This window comes from Stegodyphus dumicola, chromosome 9 (genome assembly GCF_044657685.1).
Source record: "Stegodyphus dumicola isolate Sdum_Otavi_A_Nest chromosome 9, ASM4465768v1".
In the NCBI taxonomy this organism is placed as follows: domain Eukaryota; kingdom Metazoa; phylum Arthropoda; class Arachnida; order Araneae; family Eresidae; genus Stegodyphus; species Stegodyphus dumicola.
This window is the reverse complement of record NC_140776.1, coordinates 12,732,171-12,748,900: the sequence shown is the minus strand read 5'-3', so window position 1 is coordinate 12,748,900 and position 16,730 is coordinate 12,732,171. Positions and strand designations below refer to the sequence as shown.

Genomic DNA, 16,730 nt, shown 5'->3' with positions numbered 1-16,730 from the left:
CTAACATGCCCTCAAGCTCATTGCTTCTCAAAAGAAAGCTACCTGAGGAACAGAATGAAAGTTTTATGAATCTCTATTTTTTTAAATGATATTTGATAGTTTTGAAAATAAACTATATAATATTTTCCAAAGAAAACTTGGACAGATTGTCCTCATTAAAAAGGGCAATTGTGTTCTCTCAATTTTAAGAAATTTTAGAAACTTCAAAATTATACAACTTAAATTTATTCATAAGCTAGTTACTTGTCATATATAGATAACAATTTTAATGCATATCAAATTTAAATAAAATTTTTCATCTATAAGAACTTAAGATTTTTAATAATTTTAAGATCATTTCTCATAAGTATAAAAATAACTTGCAAATGAAATTCCTTTATTGGTCTAGTTCTTTACTTTCATTTAAAACAAAAAATGAGAAGTCTCTAAGAAAGTTATTCTACAGAAAAATACCACAAATTTTTATGAACTATAAAACAAAGAAGGAAATATCAAGTTTGAATGAAATAGCCACAAGTTTTCATAATTTTTGCAAGAGATTTAGTCATTAAATTCAATATTTTCTGTCCATATTAAGATTAACTTTTTAATCAACAACAAATGATTATGATAAAACCACTAAGAATCATTACAAATATTCACATAGGAAGGAAATTACCATTTTTTCTCTTTTTATACATTTAAAAAAAATTACTAAAACATTAATCTTCATACAATTTACTATTCATACATTTTGTTGAATAACAAATGTTCATTTTTGTTATTTTTCATTCTAATAATGAACTGTTTAAATTCATTTTACTTCCCAATTCATTTTACTTCCAATATTTACCATTCATACTGATAATAAATATTTGGTGCTTCAACTGAGTACTATTATAATGATTCTATCTGAAAATTTCTTGAAATTAATTCTGTATACTGAACAGTGGCATTCTCTCAAGCATTTCTAAAACATATGTATATTTAAAGATTTGGAAAAATTTCAAATTTGCTATATCTTGACTAAATTTTACTCTAAATAAATAATTATGCACTAAATGAATGATAATTTTTAAACCAATGATCAAATTGCCTTTAAATTGCAAAAGCTTTAATTTTAAAAACAGCCATGAACACAACAAGCAAAAATAAAAGTCCAAAACATTGTAATGAAACATAACTAATGAGTAAATTTTAAAATTTACTGCAGCAAAATCAAATTATCAAAACTGGAAGCAAATTAAAAAGAGAATTAAAAGAGAATATAGAATTACCTTTGGCCCTCGCTCAAACTGAATATAATACTCCACAGAATTCAAATCACCTGAAACATGAACTAATGCATTAGTAATTTTTTATGTATTTTAGCTGTCTTAAAATTTTCAACATAAAAACTGAAAGAAATTTTAAACTGAAAACAATTTTTGATCAATGCAACACTCAAATTCAATTATATTCAATTAAATTAATTAAAAATGAATAATTTACATTAGTGCATGTAGTTTACTTAAGAAATCAAATAATTGCAAATACTAGCCCAGTTTTTCTAACAGATGAATAGTACATTAAAGATTACTGCCCACATCTTACATTTTCAATGACCTTTTTTAATACAAAAGAAATATAGAATTCTTTCTCAAATATACAAATAACTATCATATATGCAGTATCTCTCATGGACTTAATTATGAAAAATGTTTATGCATTAAGACTACATTAATATACAAATATTCATTCTGTTCCTCCCCTAAAATTTCATTATCACCTATTACTTTAATCCTTCCCTTAAGCACTGTGTTTATAAATTTATATTAATTTTTTGGTTTGTATTTAAGTGTAATGATATTTATTCATCGCCATTCCAAATAAATTCCTTCAGTTTTTTAATACTTTTTCCAGAAATTAGTATTTTGTGTATGTAAAGAAGATCTGGGATACGAATGTTATCATTGCAAGAGTAAATAATTTACATAATTAAAAGTTTATATGAACAACAATTAGTCAAACTTAAATAACATTCAACTCAAAACTTGAAAATTCCTTAACTTGCAAATAAATATACAGCTACTGGCCTAAAACTACTAACAGTTTACTATTCTAACTACTAATTAGCCCTCTGAGAAGGATGGCTTTTTCAATCAGCTCATGATGACCTGTATTTAAACAGCTCCTATTAGTTAAATTTTTTAATTACTTATTTTAGTCTCTGCTTTCATAAACTTCCATTCATTAAGATATTTACGTTATTAAAGAAAGTAAAAAAGTAAAATATTTTAAATTATAATCCAATAAAACCCTTATAACTGGATAAAGGCAGTAATTCCACTCAGGGCATTTATTCTAGTTCTCAAATTTCAATTTACTATTAAAAAAACAGAGAGAGATTGTCAAATTCTCAAAGCTTTGGTAAATTCAGAGAACAGAAACAACATTCCAAAAGGAAAGGTACCTCAAATATAATCTTACTAATCTTTAGTATAAATTTCCAGTTAAAGACCTGCAGTATTTAAACTTACTTTTGCATATTTGAAATTTGAATAAAGCTTTCAATCAGATGAAGAAAAATAAATAAGACAGTGTTAAAATTTATAAACTTTTATAAGTTTAAAACTAGCGTAATTATCCCACTTCTAGCAGATGTAAAACATACATTCTGTGACTTATAATATACAAGATATAATATGACTGATCACACAAGCTTTGCAACTTTATGAAATTCTACTAATTTTCTGCCCCAATAATGATATTAAATAACTAAATAAAAATATTAACTTGAAGAAAAATGTATTGATTTTCATGGTAATTTTGCTTGTTATGATGATTAAAAAAACAATGATCAATTATATTCATGCAAATATTACTTTCAGAAATTAACATACAGGTTAAAAATCACATTATAGAAATCACCAAATTATGATTTAAAAATTTTTAAATTTTAATAGATTTATATCAATGAATAAATCTACCTTAAAATATTAAAAATAGGCCATTTATTGCACATCACAATTTACATATAAAAAAATATTAACAATATAAATACTAACTAAACATATTAAAAACTGCTTAAATATTACATAAATCACAAGGAAATTTTACCAGAGAATTTTTTCTTCAACAATGAAATGCCATAATCACCAGGAATACTATCAAATCCACATGCTTCTACAATATAGACACCCTTTTCTCTAGCAGCATCAAAATAATTTGTCTGAACAGTCTCCAAATACTGTAGAAACATGAAAAAAAATTCTCATTACAAAACATCTAAATTAAGATAAACAAATTAGCAATATGGTATATATTAAAAAAAAAAAAAAAAGCGGAGAGAAAAAAAGAAAGAATATGAATAAAACACAGAAAAAGGTGTATTCTAAGTACCAATGCAAGTCTCTTAGCAATGCTGTGTTCTGCAAAATAATTCTTAAAGTAATTACTACTATGTAGGATGCTTCAAAATTTATATTAAGAATTAAAAACCTCATAAACTATTAAACAGAGTTTTGAAGCCGCTTTCAGTTCAATTCAATAGTTTATACGATTAATATTTTTTATGCAGTATGACCCCTTCAAAATAATACTCATTAAGGAGACAGATATTATGCTGTATTATTAAATATTTTAAAACAAATATTTTATTTATTAAAATTAATACTATAAATCCAGCAAATTCCTTCATACAACTGTCTACTGAATTAAATACATTTTCTATTTCTTTTGTTTGACCCTCTGAGCGGCCAGGGTTTTTGCTAAGAAAGCACAAATTTCCCAAAACTACTATGAGAACAAATTATTTTTTTGATTTTAATGTAAAATCTCTCCTGATATTTCATGCCTGGATTTGTTTTCTTTTTTGATATATTGCCTTAATTTCTTTGACATATTTTAATATGCACGTATATATACGTTCTTACAGATGTCACAAAAAATATTCTAGGCCGTATATATACGGCCTTGCTGCTCAGAGGGTTAATTATGTATCACACCATATCTGCAGAGTATCATGATTTTATACAGCACAAAACACAGCTCAAAATTTCAAGAGTACAAGAGAAATTTTAGGCCAAATTTCAAGTTACAAAATGTCAATAAATGATGGATTTAATAAGAGAGTCTGTACTAGAGATGGCAATTCTGGCTTTCTTGCTAAGCCGATGTTAAGACCTGTAAAAATTCATAATCTCTTATTATCTACTTCTATTAATTCATTATTTACTGCATAAAATATATTTATCTAAAAAGTAATTAGTAAACCTCTCATTTATTATTGCAATGTTTGACATGTGTGTAAGATACAGAGTCAAAGAAAAGTCAAAATTCTAATTTTAATTTACAACTACCTTTCCCTTTTAATTTGGTAATTTCCCCTTTCCGTTCTAAAAATAGTAACTGCATTTAATAAACCATTCTAAACAGTGTCATTTCAAAATTAATCTATGCCATATGATTCTTGCATAATGCTAATAATGTAGGCGCTTACATAAGGCTTCAGCCAGTAATAATTTCAAATTAGCTAATTAAAAATTAAAATTAACCAATCAAAATAAAACTAAAGAAAAATTAAATCCTTATGAACAGGCATTTCATCTTGCATACATCATATTCTCTCTCTTGATTTTCTACTGCCAACTTGCTAATGCTTGCTGCTTTCTTCAATTATACTTGTTCCTTTCTTCAATTATATTTAAAAAATGTAAAAAGGTACTGATATAGTTTTTCAAGAACAGGCATGCTTATTGCCCCAATTTATTGGTATTTGCTTAAATCAAAGTAAAGAAACAGTAGACCAGCACTGACTGTTGCACTATCTCTATGCACCAATCTTCATCACTCCATAAACCACATTGTCTACTGCATAACTGACTTTTAAATTATTACAGATATATGTTATGATCAATGTAATTAATCAATTGTTATTAATAAGAACCAAATAAACCAGTTAAGGTGTATAATTTATCTCATGAAACAGTTGTTATTAATAATTTCCAACAACGAATGGTAAATGTAAAAATTTTCAATGCAATGAGTTTGAGACTTCCCACAGGCATACGAGTTTGACACATGCATATGATTTTCCGATATCAGGGCCTCGCCATTATGCAAACCATACTGTAGCTTTTGTGAGCTTATCAGTTTGTTTTTCCTCTAGCAACAGCTAGGCAAAATTAGGTGATTGTTTATTTTAGATGAAGGCAGCAACATTTTTCCAAAATGCCCATGAATATTTTGTGTTTGACTGACAACTTCAATTGTTCTATATGCGCATATTTGTCTCGAAAATTTCACTGCATTTGTAAGCAAAAAGGATGATGATTTAGAAGTCATGAAGTCACATTTTGATGATAATTTGGACATGTTGAAATCAGAAAAGGATCATCAATTATTTACAACAGAAGAGTATAAATCAATTTTTGAAAAAGTTAAGGAAGGCAAGGAGGAAATTTCTCGAAGACCACTGTAAGATTACCAATAACTATCAAGATATGATATTGTAAAAACTGGTAGTATTAAAATGCTCATTGTAAATTCAAATTTTCCTAAGGAATATTAAATAATTTTTAAATACATAATTACAATTTTTTTTAATAATGATGTTTCAGAAGTATATACAATCAGGCACATTTAACATTTCTTTTGGTAAATTGAAAAAATATACGATGATCTGCATTGTTATCTTAAAGATTAGATGATGAAGGATTTGTAACCCTGTAGCACTCACGTCTGAAGGCAGTTGAAGTGACTAAAAATTGTGCTACTAAAATATATGTGAACATGAATTGTTTAAAAATCCATTAAATGTTTTCATATACTAAAGCAAGAACTATTCAAATTTTAATTATCTAAAAAAAGGGGGGGACTATTCTGGACTATTTTTCATGAAATAAAAATAGTTATTAAGCGATTAAATAACATAAACCTCTGAGTATGAATTTCAAGAAATGGTCAATACACATGATTATTTCCTGGATTCAAATAAAATTTAGTTTTACTTAATAAGTTTTATAAAGATTATGAACTAATTACTTAACACTGCAGTTAAATACAATAAATGATTGTACAACAGAATTTCTTTCTTTTTTCATATTTGAAAAGTTATTATTTCACATTAAGTTAAATGTTATTCAACAAAAACAATGATTTGTGGAATGGAGGTTTTAAAAATGCTACAAAAAAACAAAATCCTTTCTATAACTTAAAGGATTTAATTTGGTTTGGTTGGCTTATTATGCCACAGAAAGTGAGGGCTATTTGCCTAAGGGAAAGGATGCCTTTGTGAAGGATTTTTCTAAGGAAAATAGGCTCATATTCATGTTACACATGGGGAGAACAATGAAAATGGCCTTGCAGCCAGCCCATTGGTTAAAATGTGATTCTAGTTCAAACTACCAGTATTCAAAGATTTTGCTGCTCAGCCACTGATAATAATTCAATGGAACATTATTAGAAACATTAATTATGGAATCAGTTACGAAGATCAGCAAATATGAGCCTATAATCAGTATTTCTACTGTACTGTATATTACATTCTACTGTATATTCGTCAGTACATTTAATGTCAAATCAGGAACCTGTACTTCCATTTTACTGAAAATCAAAAGCTCTATTTCCATGTAAATTTCAAATCTAAGTTGCAATTATACATAAAAGCTTTTAAATTTTCCCAAACATTAAAAGAAAAATATTTTTGATCTGTATTTGAAATAGCTAATACTTTTTTAAAAGCATTTCCTACCATTACAAACATGAAGATGAAGATAAAACAATAGAATGATTACTCCCCTCTGCCAAAAGAGAGAGAAGAGACACTGAAAATGTAGCTATTTAGTTTTGTGGATTTGACGAATAAGCGAAATCAAAACTGATCAGCCAGAGTATAAATGAAATAAATGCTTATTTTGGTCTTAAAAGATACAGTATATTTATTTTTACAATTTCCATTCTTGTTTGCAACATGTTACTTATTTTTTACATAAAAATATAAAAAACTTTTAAGAACCAGTTAATGCAACACTTACCAACACTTATCAAGAAACACTCGAAGTAAATGTTTTTAGCTTGACTCGTTGTTGCCACATGGCAAACCTTAATAACTATTTAAAACATTACATCATGTTGCCACTTAAGAAATCTTAATACTTATATAGAAACACTAAATTATGTTCCATTACATTACGGCCCCCCCTCCAGCAACTGTGTTATGATTTAAGAGATTCTGGTAGTGGAGTAATGTAGTGTAAGCTGACATTAGAATTAAAAATACTAAATCTAATAAATAAATACAAGTACAATTAAACATATTCAATAAAAGACATTAGGAAAAATGTTCAAGATTGTTACTAAAACGTGAAGGACATTTTATTAGTTGTCCAGTTTGTGAGACCTTGAGGTCGTTCATCATTGCTCTCAGATTTTAACAAAGTCCGAATCTTGGGCTGGGTGTCAGAAGTTTCCGATTCCAGCCTTTGCTCGCCTGATGTCAAACAATAGGCTGGCTTCAGCCTGTCAATCGAAATGTTTAGTACCTTACCTTTGATTTGTAACAAGAAGTATTTTTCCATTCTTTTAGGTACTTTGAAGGGTCCTTCATAACTAGGTTCTAATGGTTTCTTGACTCTATCAGTTCTTAGGAAAACATGAGTACACACATTTAGATCTTTATGGTCAAAAACTTTAGGAATCATTTTTCGCTGTACCGCAGAGGGCTTGAACAATTCCATTTGCTTTTGCAATTTATCCAAAAATGTTTGAGGTGTTATAGAGACTGTTGGTTTATCAAAAAATTCTCCAGGAAGTTTGAGTGTTTTCCCGTAAACCATTAGTGCAATGGAATATCCACAGTCTTTTTAAGGCTTCCCTAAGACCCAGAAGAATTGTTGGAATGGATTCAGACCACTTAATGGAATTATGACATTTGATAGCAAGTTTCAAAGTTCGATGAAATCTCTCAATTTTGTCATTACACTGTGAATGACAGGAAGTTGTATGTTGAATTTTGCCTCAACATATAATTGCCAAGGTTCGAAATAGTTCAGAAGTAAACTATGCTCCACGATCTGTAATAACTTGGTAAGGAACTCCAAAACGAGTAATCTGATTTTTATAAAATGCTCTGGCAACGGTTTCTGCTGTTATGTCACACAAAGGAATGGCTTCCATCCAACCAGTATAACGATCAATGCAAGTCAAGCAATACACAAAATTATCAGATGGTGAATAAGGACCTATTAAGTCAATGTGAACTATAGTAAAACTTTCATCAGGCTGCTGTAAGTTCCTAATTCAGACTTTGTATAACATGAAACCTTATTTTTTTAACAACCAATACAGGCATGACTCCATGTTTGTTTATCCTTTTTGATATTTGGCCAAATAAATTTGGACGTCATTTCTTTAACAGTCGACTTTATTCCTGGATAGCGGGCCCATGGATTTGTTGAAATACATCCATTCTAAACTGCTTGGGTATAAATGGTCTAATGTTAGAAGACGATTTATCACACCACAGATTTCTACCAGATGGAAGTAAATAACTTTTGAAATTTAACGTTTTGTTTTGAGCTTGTAAATCTTGTAATTCTTTATCATTAACTTGTTTGTCAGCAATTTTACCATAATCAATGAGTGAAATAGAGGCATAGGCTATTCTTGATAACTGATCTGCAACAATGTTTTCACTTCCACTAATATGGCATATGATAGTAGAAAATTGAGATATGTATTGCAATTGGCGCATTTGTTTTGGTGATGCCTTTTCGTTCTTTTGTCTGAAAGCATAAACTAGTGGTTTATGATCTGTAAAAATTTTGAAATTGTGACCTTCTAACATGTTAAAAATGCTTAATTGCAAGATGTATTCCCGGTAACTCGCGGTCATAAGTACTGTAATTTTTCTGAGTGCTATTTAATTTTTTTGAATACAATGATAAAGGTTTCCAGGCTAAATTTTCAAACTGTTGGAGAACTGCACCAATAGCCCAGTCAGATGCATCCGTGCATAGTGAAAAGGGCAAATCTGAATTGGGATAACTTAAAAGAGCTACATTTGCCAAATCCTGTTTACATTTACAAGTTAAATATAGCTTCATCTAACTTTTTTTTTTTTTTTTTTAGCTAGCACCCTTTAGGTATTAATGAAGTATTGCTTGTGTCTTAGCAGCATCTTTCAGAAACGATCAATAAAAATTAAGCATTCCTAAGAAAGTTTGCAAATCATGGATAGTGTCTGGTAATTTATAATTCATTATTGCTTCAACTTTTTCATGTAGAGGACGATATTCTTCCGGTGTATAAGATATCCTAAAAATTCTAAGTTATCAACACCCATGATCGACTTAGAAATGTTGATTCTCAAAAAGCATTTAATCTTTCAAAAACAAGTTTCAAGTGATGTCTCTGTTCTTCTTCTGAGGCAGAAGCAATTAATATGTCATCGAGATATGGAAAAGTAAAGTCCAAACCTTGAAATACTTCATGTATGAACCTTTGAAAAGTAGCTGGTGCATTTCGCAAACCGAAGCTCGTTACATTAAATTCATAGAGGCCAAATGGTGTAATTATGGCAGTTTTCTGTTTGACCTCTTCGGCTATAGGAATTTGAAAATAGGCTTTGAAAAGATCAATTTTAGAAAATATTTTTTAAAATGTGGTTAAAATCTTTAATTCTAGGAATAGAGTATCAGTCAGGAATAGTTATAGCATTAAGTCTTCGATGTTATCAAAAGATTAGGTTTTGTAATAGTATTCGGATACTTGGATAACAGATCATGTATTTTAGCTTATCATGTACATGGAGAGGGATGTAATTTTACACTGAGTAGTAAGGCTAGTTACACCATTGATTAATCTTTTGTTGTTTAAATCAATTAATAACTTGAAATGGTCCAAAAAGTCTGCTCCGATTATGCCTTTATTAATTTTGGCAATAATGAATGACCATCGAAAAGTTCGACGAAGGCCAAGATCAAGCGTTAAAACTTTTACTCTATAAGTGGGAATTTCTGTGCCATTGGCAGCATATAATTTGAAGTCCCTTTGAAGTTTATCTTTTTTTGTAGCAGGTAATAAAACATGCATCTGCGCTTAAATAAAGCTTCACGACGCTTATCAAGGAACACTCCAAGTTTTTAGCTCGACTCATTGTTGCCACACGGCTAATCTTAATAACTATTCAAAATATTACATCATATTGCCACTTAAGAAATATTAATAATTATATAGAAACATTAAATTACATTCCACTACAGTTTTATATGGAGAATTTAAATTCTAACATTAAATATACAATTTTATACACATAAAAGACAAAAATCCACATTTTATATAAATATGAATTATTTTCTTATTGAAATATTTATTTCATTTTAAGCTTATTAAAATATTTATTTCATTTTAAGATGAACCAAGCAGTTTTTGTGTTGCAAAAGGATGCAAAATACATTAAGTGTATTTACACAACTATAATGAAGTCCATAAATCTGAACTTTGAGTTATTTTGCATTAACAACAATAAGAAACAATACTCAACCTTCATCTCTCCACTGAGATCCACATGGTGTGTGCCATTTTCAACACATGCTGCCACAACCTTCTCACCATAAAAGTTGTACTATAAAAGAATTGATGTGGAATTTTAAATGCTAAATAACAAATTATACAATAATATTGATTACTTTTAACAAATAACATTAATTTAGAGGGGGAAAGCATTCAAAGAAAGCACTAAATTTTTGCTATTCTCAATAAAAGTAATGTAAATATAATTAAATAATACACGTATTTTCGCTGTAAAAAAAAAAAGTTAATTTCTACTCATTTTTTTGGGGGGGAAGGGAGATACTGAATATGAAAATGAATTTAAATCTCTCTTTTCCCTTATCAAACACAATTTTATTAAAAAATTTTCCTTAATATTTACTCAACCTGATGAGTACTTTTTTATTATAGGACATACCATTTGGTGCTGGTATATTTCTTTTGCACAAGGTATTAACAGTTTGGTTTGGCTTCTTTCCTGGCAATAACTGTCTTCATAACCATTACTTGCACTACATTTTTTTTTTTTTTTTTTAATTGCAATGGATTTCACAACTTGGGATTGCCAAGACATGAACAAGCAACTATACTGTTTCTTCTAGAAAAATATATTCTTCACAAAGATTGCATTCAAATGCCTACATCCTTAATTTAAAATGTGACTAAGCTGAAATTACTGTACTGTGTTACCTCCATCTCTTTCCTCGTGATTTTTTTAGAGGGTTGTCATGAAATTAGACAACATTTCCTTGTTATTGTCTTCAACCATTCAATTTTGTCTATTAACGAGCTAAAGGCATGGAAAAAGAAATTAGCCAAAATATACTAACATGGCATTGAAATATGTAGTATGGCTTTAAATCAGGTATGGATATTTTTGGAATAAATGTCTGACCTTGACTTAAATTCGATTCTTTAAAACACACACTGATAAAAGTCTGATTCTTGTGATGAGAATCATATTTTGTTGTTGTTCTTTCTTTTGAATGCCTCAAATGCAGGAAACTTTGCACAACAGGAAATTTTACTAAAAATATATTCTTTTCTCAGCTATGTATCTCAGTTTTCCATTTAAAAAGGCGGGGGCATTTTATCAAAGGCGCAAGCATTTTATCAAAGGCAAAAAAAATTTTTTTTTTTTTTTTTTTTTTTTTCCCCAGAAACATCAAAACTCGCATTTTCTTGGTAAGAGTTTTACAGAAACTTCAAAAGTAAACAAAAATCAAAAAGCACCATAATAAAACTAAACAACAGAGTAACTTAAACTCAAATTTGGTCTAAAAACTGCATGCTGTACAGAAAATGAAGTATCACAAAAAAAAAAAAAAAAAAAAAAAAGAAAGAAAGAAAAGAAAGAAAATGCTCATAAAATTTATATTTTTGCTTTTGCGTGAGATTATGCAAAACAGAAAAACCATGAAAACACCAAAACAATGAATAATAAAGAACATTTACCCAAATAATGAATAATAAAGGACATTTACCCAAATAATGAATAATAAAGGACATTTATCACAAAGTAAGCAAGTTTTCTTTTTTTTTTAATATGGCTGAAAACAGAACTGCAAAACTATAATGGACGTATAATACCTACAGCTTATTAAAATGACCTCCATTTCAAACATATTTGAGTTTATTAAGCAATTAAGTTTATTAAGCAATGGATGGCAATTTGTGCATTGCAGACTGTGATATCAGTATTAAACTTATCCAGTAAATTAGTAATTAACATCTAATTCAAAAATTATAAAAAATGCTATAATTAAAGTATTTATGCAATTTTGAAATTAATTTTTTAAAAATAAATTATGTTCTTGATGAAATTTTATCTATTATAAAAAATTATTCCAGCTATTTTTGTTCATACTGTCAAACAGCAATTTGTCAAATGTATTCTGAATTTCTTAATACTACTAGTAACTTTTCTGATCAGCACCTTTCAGTTCAAGAATTTTTCTTGTTTTGCTTTTAGTTTCTCATGTTCTTTTAGCACATGCAGTTGTGATTTACATTCTAAAAATGAACCCTGATGTCCAAAACATTAATTTGAAGTTCCTCTGAAGCTTCTACATAAAAGCTGTATTTTCAAAAACAGTTTTTAACCAATTTTAAGAGATTAAAACCCCTGTGTTGACTATAACATTCATGGTCTCTCGCAGAGATATTGCCCTTCTAAGTCTTGAAAACAAAACTGAATTTTGTTCTTCAGTTGCTGAACCACTTTCTTGTAACAATATTTGAACTTTTATTATACCCTGTACTAAATGCTGAATGTTAGAAATTACATTTGCAGGAAAACAGACTTTTTCCCTTTTCCTTCCAAAAAAAATATGATATCAAAAGCATTACCTTATAAGAGGGTTTTTTTTTTTTTTTTTTTTTTTTTTCCCATTTTGCAGTTTACTGTCACATTTCAAAAGAAAATCACTAAAAATACTACTTGTTATTCATGAGTTCTTGTTGCTATAAGTTAGAAACAAATTTTTTACTCTTGCCAAATTTTGAGGTTTTCTGCATTTCATAATAACCAGTGCTGTCTTCTTAATCATTGGACTTATACTGCACACTACTTACCAACCTACGACACTCAGAAATCAGGAGACTTTTTTTTTTTTTTTTTTAAATTGGAGAATTTTCTCAATGACAAAAACGATTAATGAAAATATATAGAAAGAAAATATAGTTCTTAATAATGAATTAACTTTAAATAGTAACTAAATTTAATAGTAACTAATAAATGTCTGAAAGTTCAGATAATATTTAAATGCAAATAATGTAAAAATACAAGTATAGAAAAAAAAGGTTTTATTACTTGAACCTTCTAATAGTAGAAATTACTCTAATCAGTTTCCCTAATCATTAAATGATACTTTAACCAGATCATTAATCATTGATTATAAAACATGCATTAATGGAATTTTGCACTGAAGAATTGTGTTACGAACATCGAATGATGGCAAAATGGAATAAACCTTATTAAGGTCCGAAGACAAACAGATAAAATATTCGTTCTTCATAAGAAAAACTTACAATAATCGGAAAATGTGGTCCTCATCAAGCAATTATCTTTATTTTGGGAGAGCTTTACGCTTATATTTCGTAGTATTATTTTGAGAACTGCCAATTAAATTGCTCACACGGGCAGAAATTACTTAAGTCTCTCTTAATAAATTTAATGGATTTGGTTCCCTTGGTTATTATGAATTTAATTCTCTTAGTTAATTTTTCTCACACCTATTTTTAACAACAGACGATATAACTACTCCATTTACTTAAAGCATTTTATAACTAAGATTTTGAGACAGCCTTTTATCTTACCTCTAGAAGAATTTACTTTGTTCTTTAAAAATGTAAGAAGTGGTCGAGGATTTTAGATAACTTCGATACAAATAACCAGTATGTACATATATATTTCAGATTAGTTCTTATTTCAGTATTATGCAACTGTTAGAATTGTTTCAATTTTCCCTTTTTTTTTAGAAATACTTTCAAGATAATAATAAATATCAACGTGTTCATCCATACTTATTGGCAAAGAAACTGACCTCTATCAACGGCTAAATTTAAAAGGTGACAGGTGCACTTCATAATTTGCAAATATGAATTTTCTTTTCTTTAACATGCCTACAACATCAGTCTTCAAGCCTACCATTCCTGGCATTATCAGAATTAAGTGCTAAGCAATTATCCTGAAGAATTACACTTCTTTTCAAAGTTTTAATAATTACCTGTGCTGTGTATTAAAGCCTGTCAAATCTTCTTCTAAAGTGGGGACATAAAATAAACTACACTCCATTTCTGAACACCCTGGATTAAAAAAAAGAAACAAACAAACAAAAATTGGACTCAGCTTTGCATCGGTATTATTGCTTCCATTCATAAGAGGGAGAATGGAATAGTTTTAATGCAATCAATAACTGTAGATTTATTTTACATATGAATTTCTTGAACCCATTTCTTCTGCAATTACAGCTTTTTTTACCCTTGCACTTGATTATTTCTTAGTGATTTCACTGCCGAGAAAGATGTTCCTAAATAAAATTGTAACACGATCCAATGCATTCAGTAGCAGGTTGTGCTCCAGTAAAAAGGCAGAGAACAGGCATTCTGCATTAATAATTTTTTGGTCTTTGTTTCCACAGAAAATTTGATTTTTTTTCCAATACAACTTAAATTATCCTTGTGTATGCATGTGTTTAAGAACATTGGCACTTCGACCATATGAAACCGAAAAAATGCAATTACAAATTATATGCATAGCAATATTACATATCTTTGATAAAATAATAGAAGGAAATTCTTCTGTGTGTCACCCAACCAGGATAGTGGTTAGCAACGCTGATTGCTGTATCGAAGGGCCGGGGATAAACCCGGCATGGGTGTTTGTAAATGCATAGCATCTGTGCAGCATGGGGATACTCTATATATGCAGACCCAAAAGTTCTCTCGAGAGGTTTGTGGTAGGGGAAGAGAGGTAGGAGACCCTCATACCCATCCCCCACGGGGTGCTCTCCTTCAAAATTGGGGGCGGAACTGAGCAGAACCCATACTGTCAACTGCATGGTCCTCAAGGCTCAAGACAGGCACAATCTTGCACTCCTTACCACAATGAATTTCTGGGCTTGTTCTGATGTTACTGTCAGACAAGTGAGATAAGTCACAACAACAAGTTCTCTGTGTATAATTTTTGAAAAATGCGCGAGTATTTTATATTTTTAGCAGACATAACTAAGATAAAAGATCAGTTTCTTAAACTGCCTCTAAGAAGCACATGAAACTTGCGTTGCTCACTGGTGAGACAAACGAAATAACAACCTCGATCTTACTTTGTACTCACATATGCTTTGTGCTCACATAAGGATATAACAATCTCGATCTTGCTTTGTGCTCACATAAGGATATAACAATCTCAATCTTGCTTTGTGCTCACATTTGCCAGATAACCCACAGCAGCATTAGATTCGCACTGGAGAAGTGGAAAACGATATTCTGGACTATCACACACAAAGCAGCAGTGCACCATACCTTACTGATAAAACAACTTTGGTTTTCTTTTATATATATCTTAAGAGAAAAAAAGTGCTTTCAGATGCCCAAAATCACTTTTTTTGGGTGCAAATAATGAAGTACTAAGCCAAGCTACATAAAAATTGAGAGAAATTTTAAGAAAAAGAGAAAGTCGGGAGTAATATGTTGCAAATCAGACTGGCAAGAGTATGGTCAGAAATCGGGAGAGTTGGCAACTCTGTGAGCATTAATAATAAAGTAACTCCTTCCTTCAGTTTCTTAAACCAGGAGCAATTTCACTTTTAAATATTAATGTGTAATCTGGTAATGTTCTGTAATGTAATCTAGTTTCATCTGTATCATAAATTTTGTGTAGCTTTGCGTATTCATTTAGCAGCCCAAGTTAAATTTGTTTTATCCAGTTTTCAGCCACATGATGATATGGCCCTTCCTTCTCACCTTCCAGTTTCTGATGAAGAATGCCTAAATTAAGGTGACCAGACATCCCGATTTAGGCGGGACAGTCCGGATTTCAGACTTCATGTACCGAGGTCCCTCGCTTGTCCCGGTGGGATGCCTGTTTGCCCCGATTTTCTGCAAGAGAGACTCTTAACATCAATTAACTCGAATTGGACACCACAGTGCATTGGCGACGCCTTGCTGATGCTTGCTTCCGATAAAGCTATGATATCATGACTCAGAAATGCGGGCGGCGAAAGTGTTGGTGGTTAAGGCAAAAAAACAGCTTGCGCGAAATATCTGTCGCCAAAGCTTCAAGCCAGCATCGAAGTTCAAAGGTCACGTTTACAAAGAGTGCATAAAATGAATATCGTTTTAAATTTCTTTAAACTTTAGAGGAAAAGAAAATATTTTTCACGCAAGTAAATTAATTAATGGATTAGTTATTTTGAGCAAAAAAAGTGCGAACATCGGAGTTTAAATTTTCCCTCCACTTTCCAGCGAATAGCAAACTGGTTTACATTATGTTCTATGGAACCTTTTCTTCTTACATAGATGTTCTTTCGCTAAGGTGGTGTGTGCGCGCAATTGTCGTGTTTCGGTGGTTATTTATTTTTTTCTTATGTGAGTGACATTCTTGGGAAGAAACTGCTAGGTATTTATTGGTTGTGCTGCTCATATAGTCCACAACGCAATCCAAACAGCAAGAAATTGCTTACAAATTGATGTGGAAGCAGTTATTATGAAAATTT

General features: G+C 29.9%; 1 protein-coding gene across 1 annotated transcript in view; it reads right to left on the bottom strand.

The window, feature by feature from the left end:
• The window catches only part of LOC118190573 (saccharopine dehydrogenase-like oxidoreductase), a 60,436-nt gene that overhangs the window by 31,550 nt on the left and 12,156 nt on the right, over positions 1–16,730 (bottom strand). The window contains exons 3-5 of the mRNA XM_085823232.1: positions 10,505–10,585; positions 3,079–3,208; positions 1,257–1,306 (exon numbers count right to left, since the gene is read on the bottom strand). Of these exons, the coding sequence (XP_085679358.1) occupies positions 1,257–1,306; positions 3,079–3,208; positions 10,505–10,585 (261 nt within the window). The remainder of the gene's footprint in view (positions 1–1,256; positions 1,307–3,078; positions 3,209–10,504; positions 10,586–16,730) is intronic.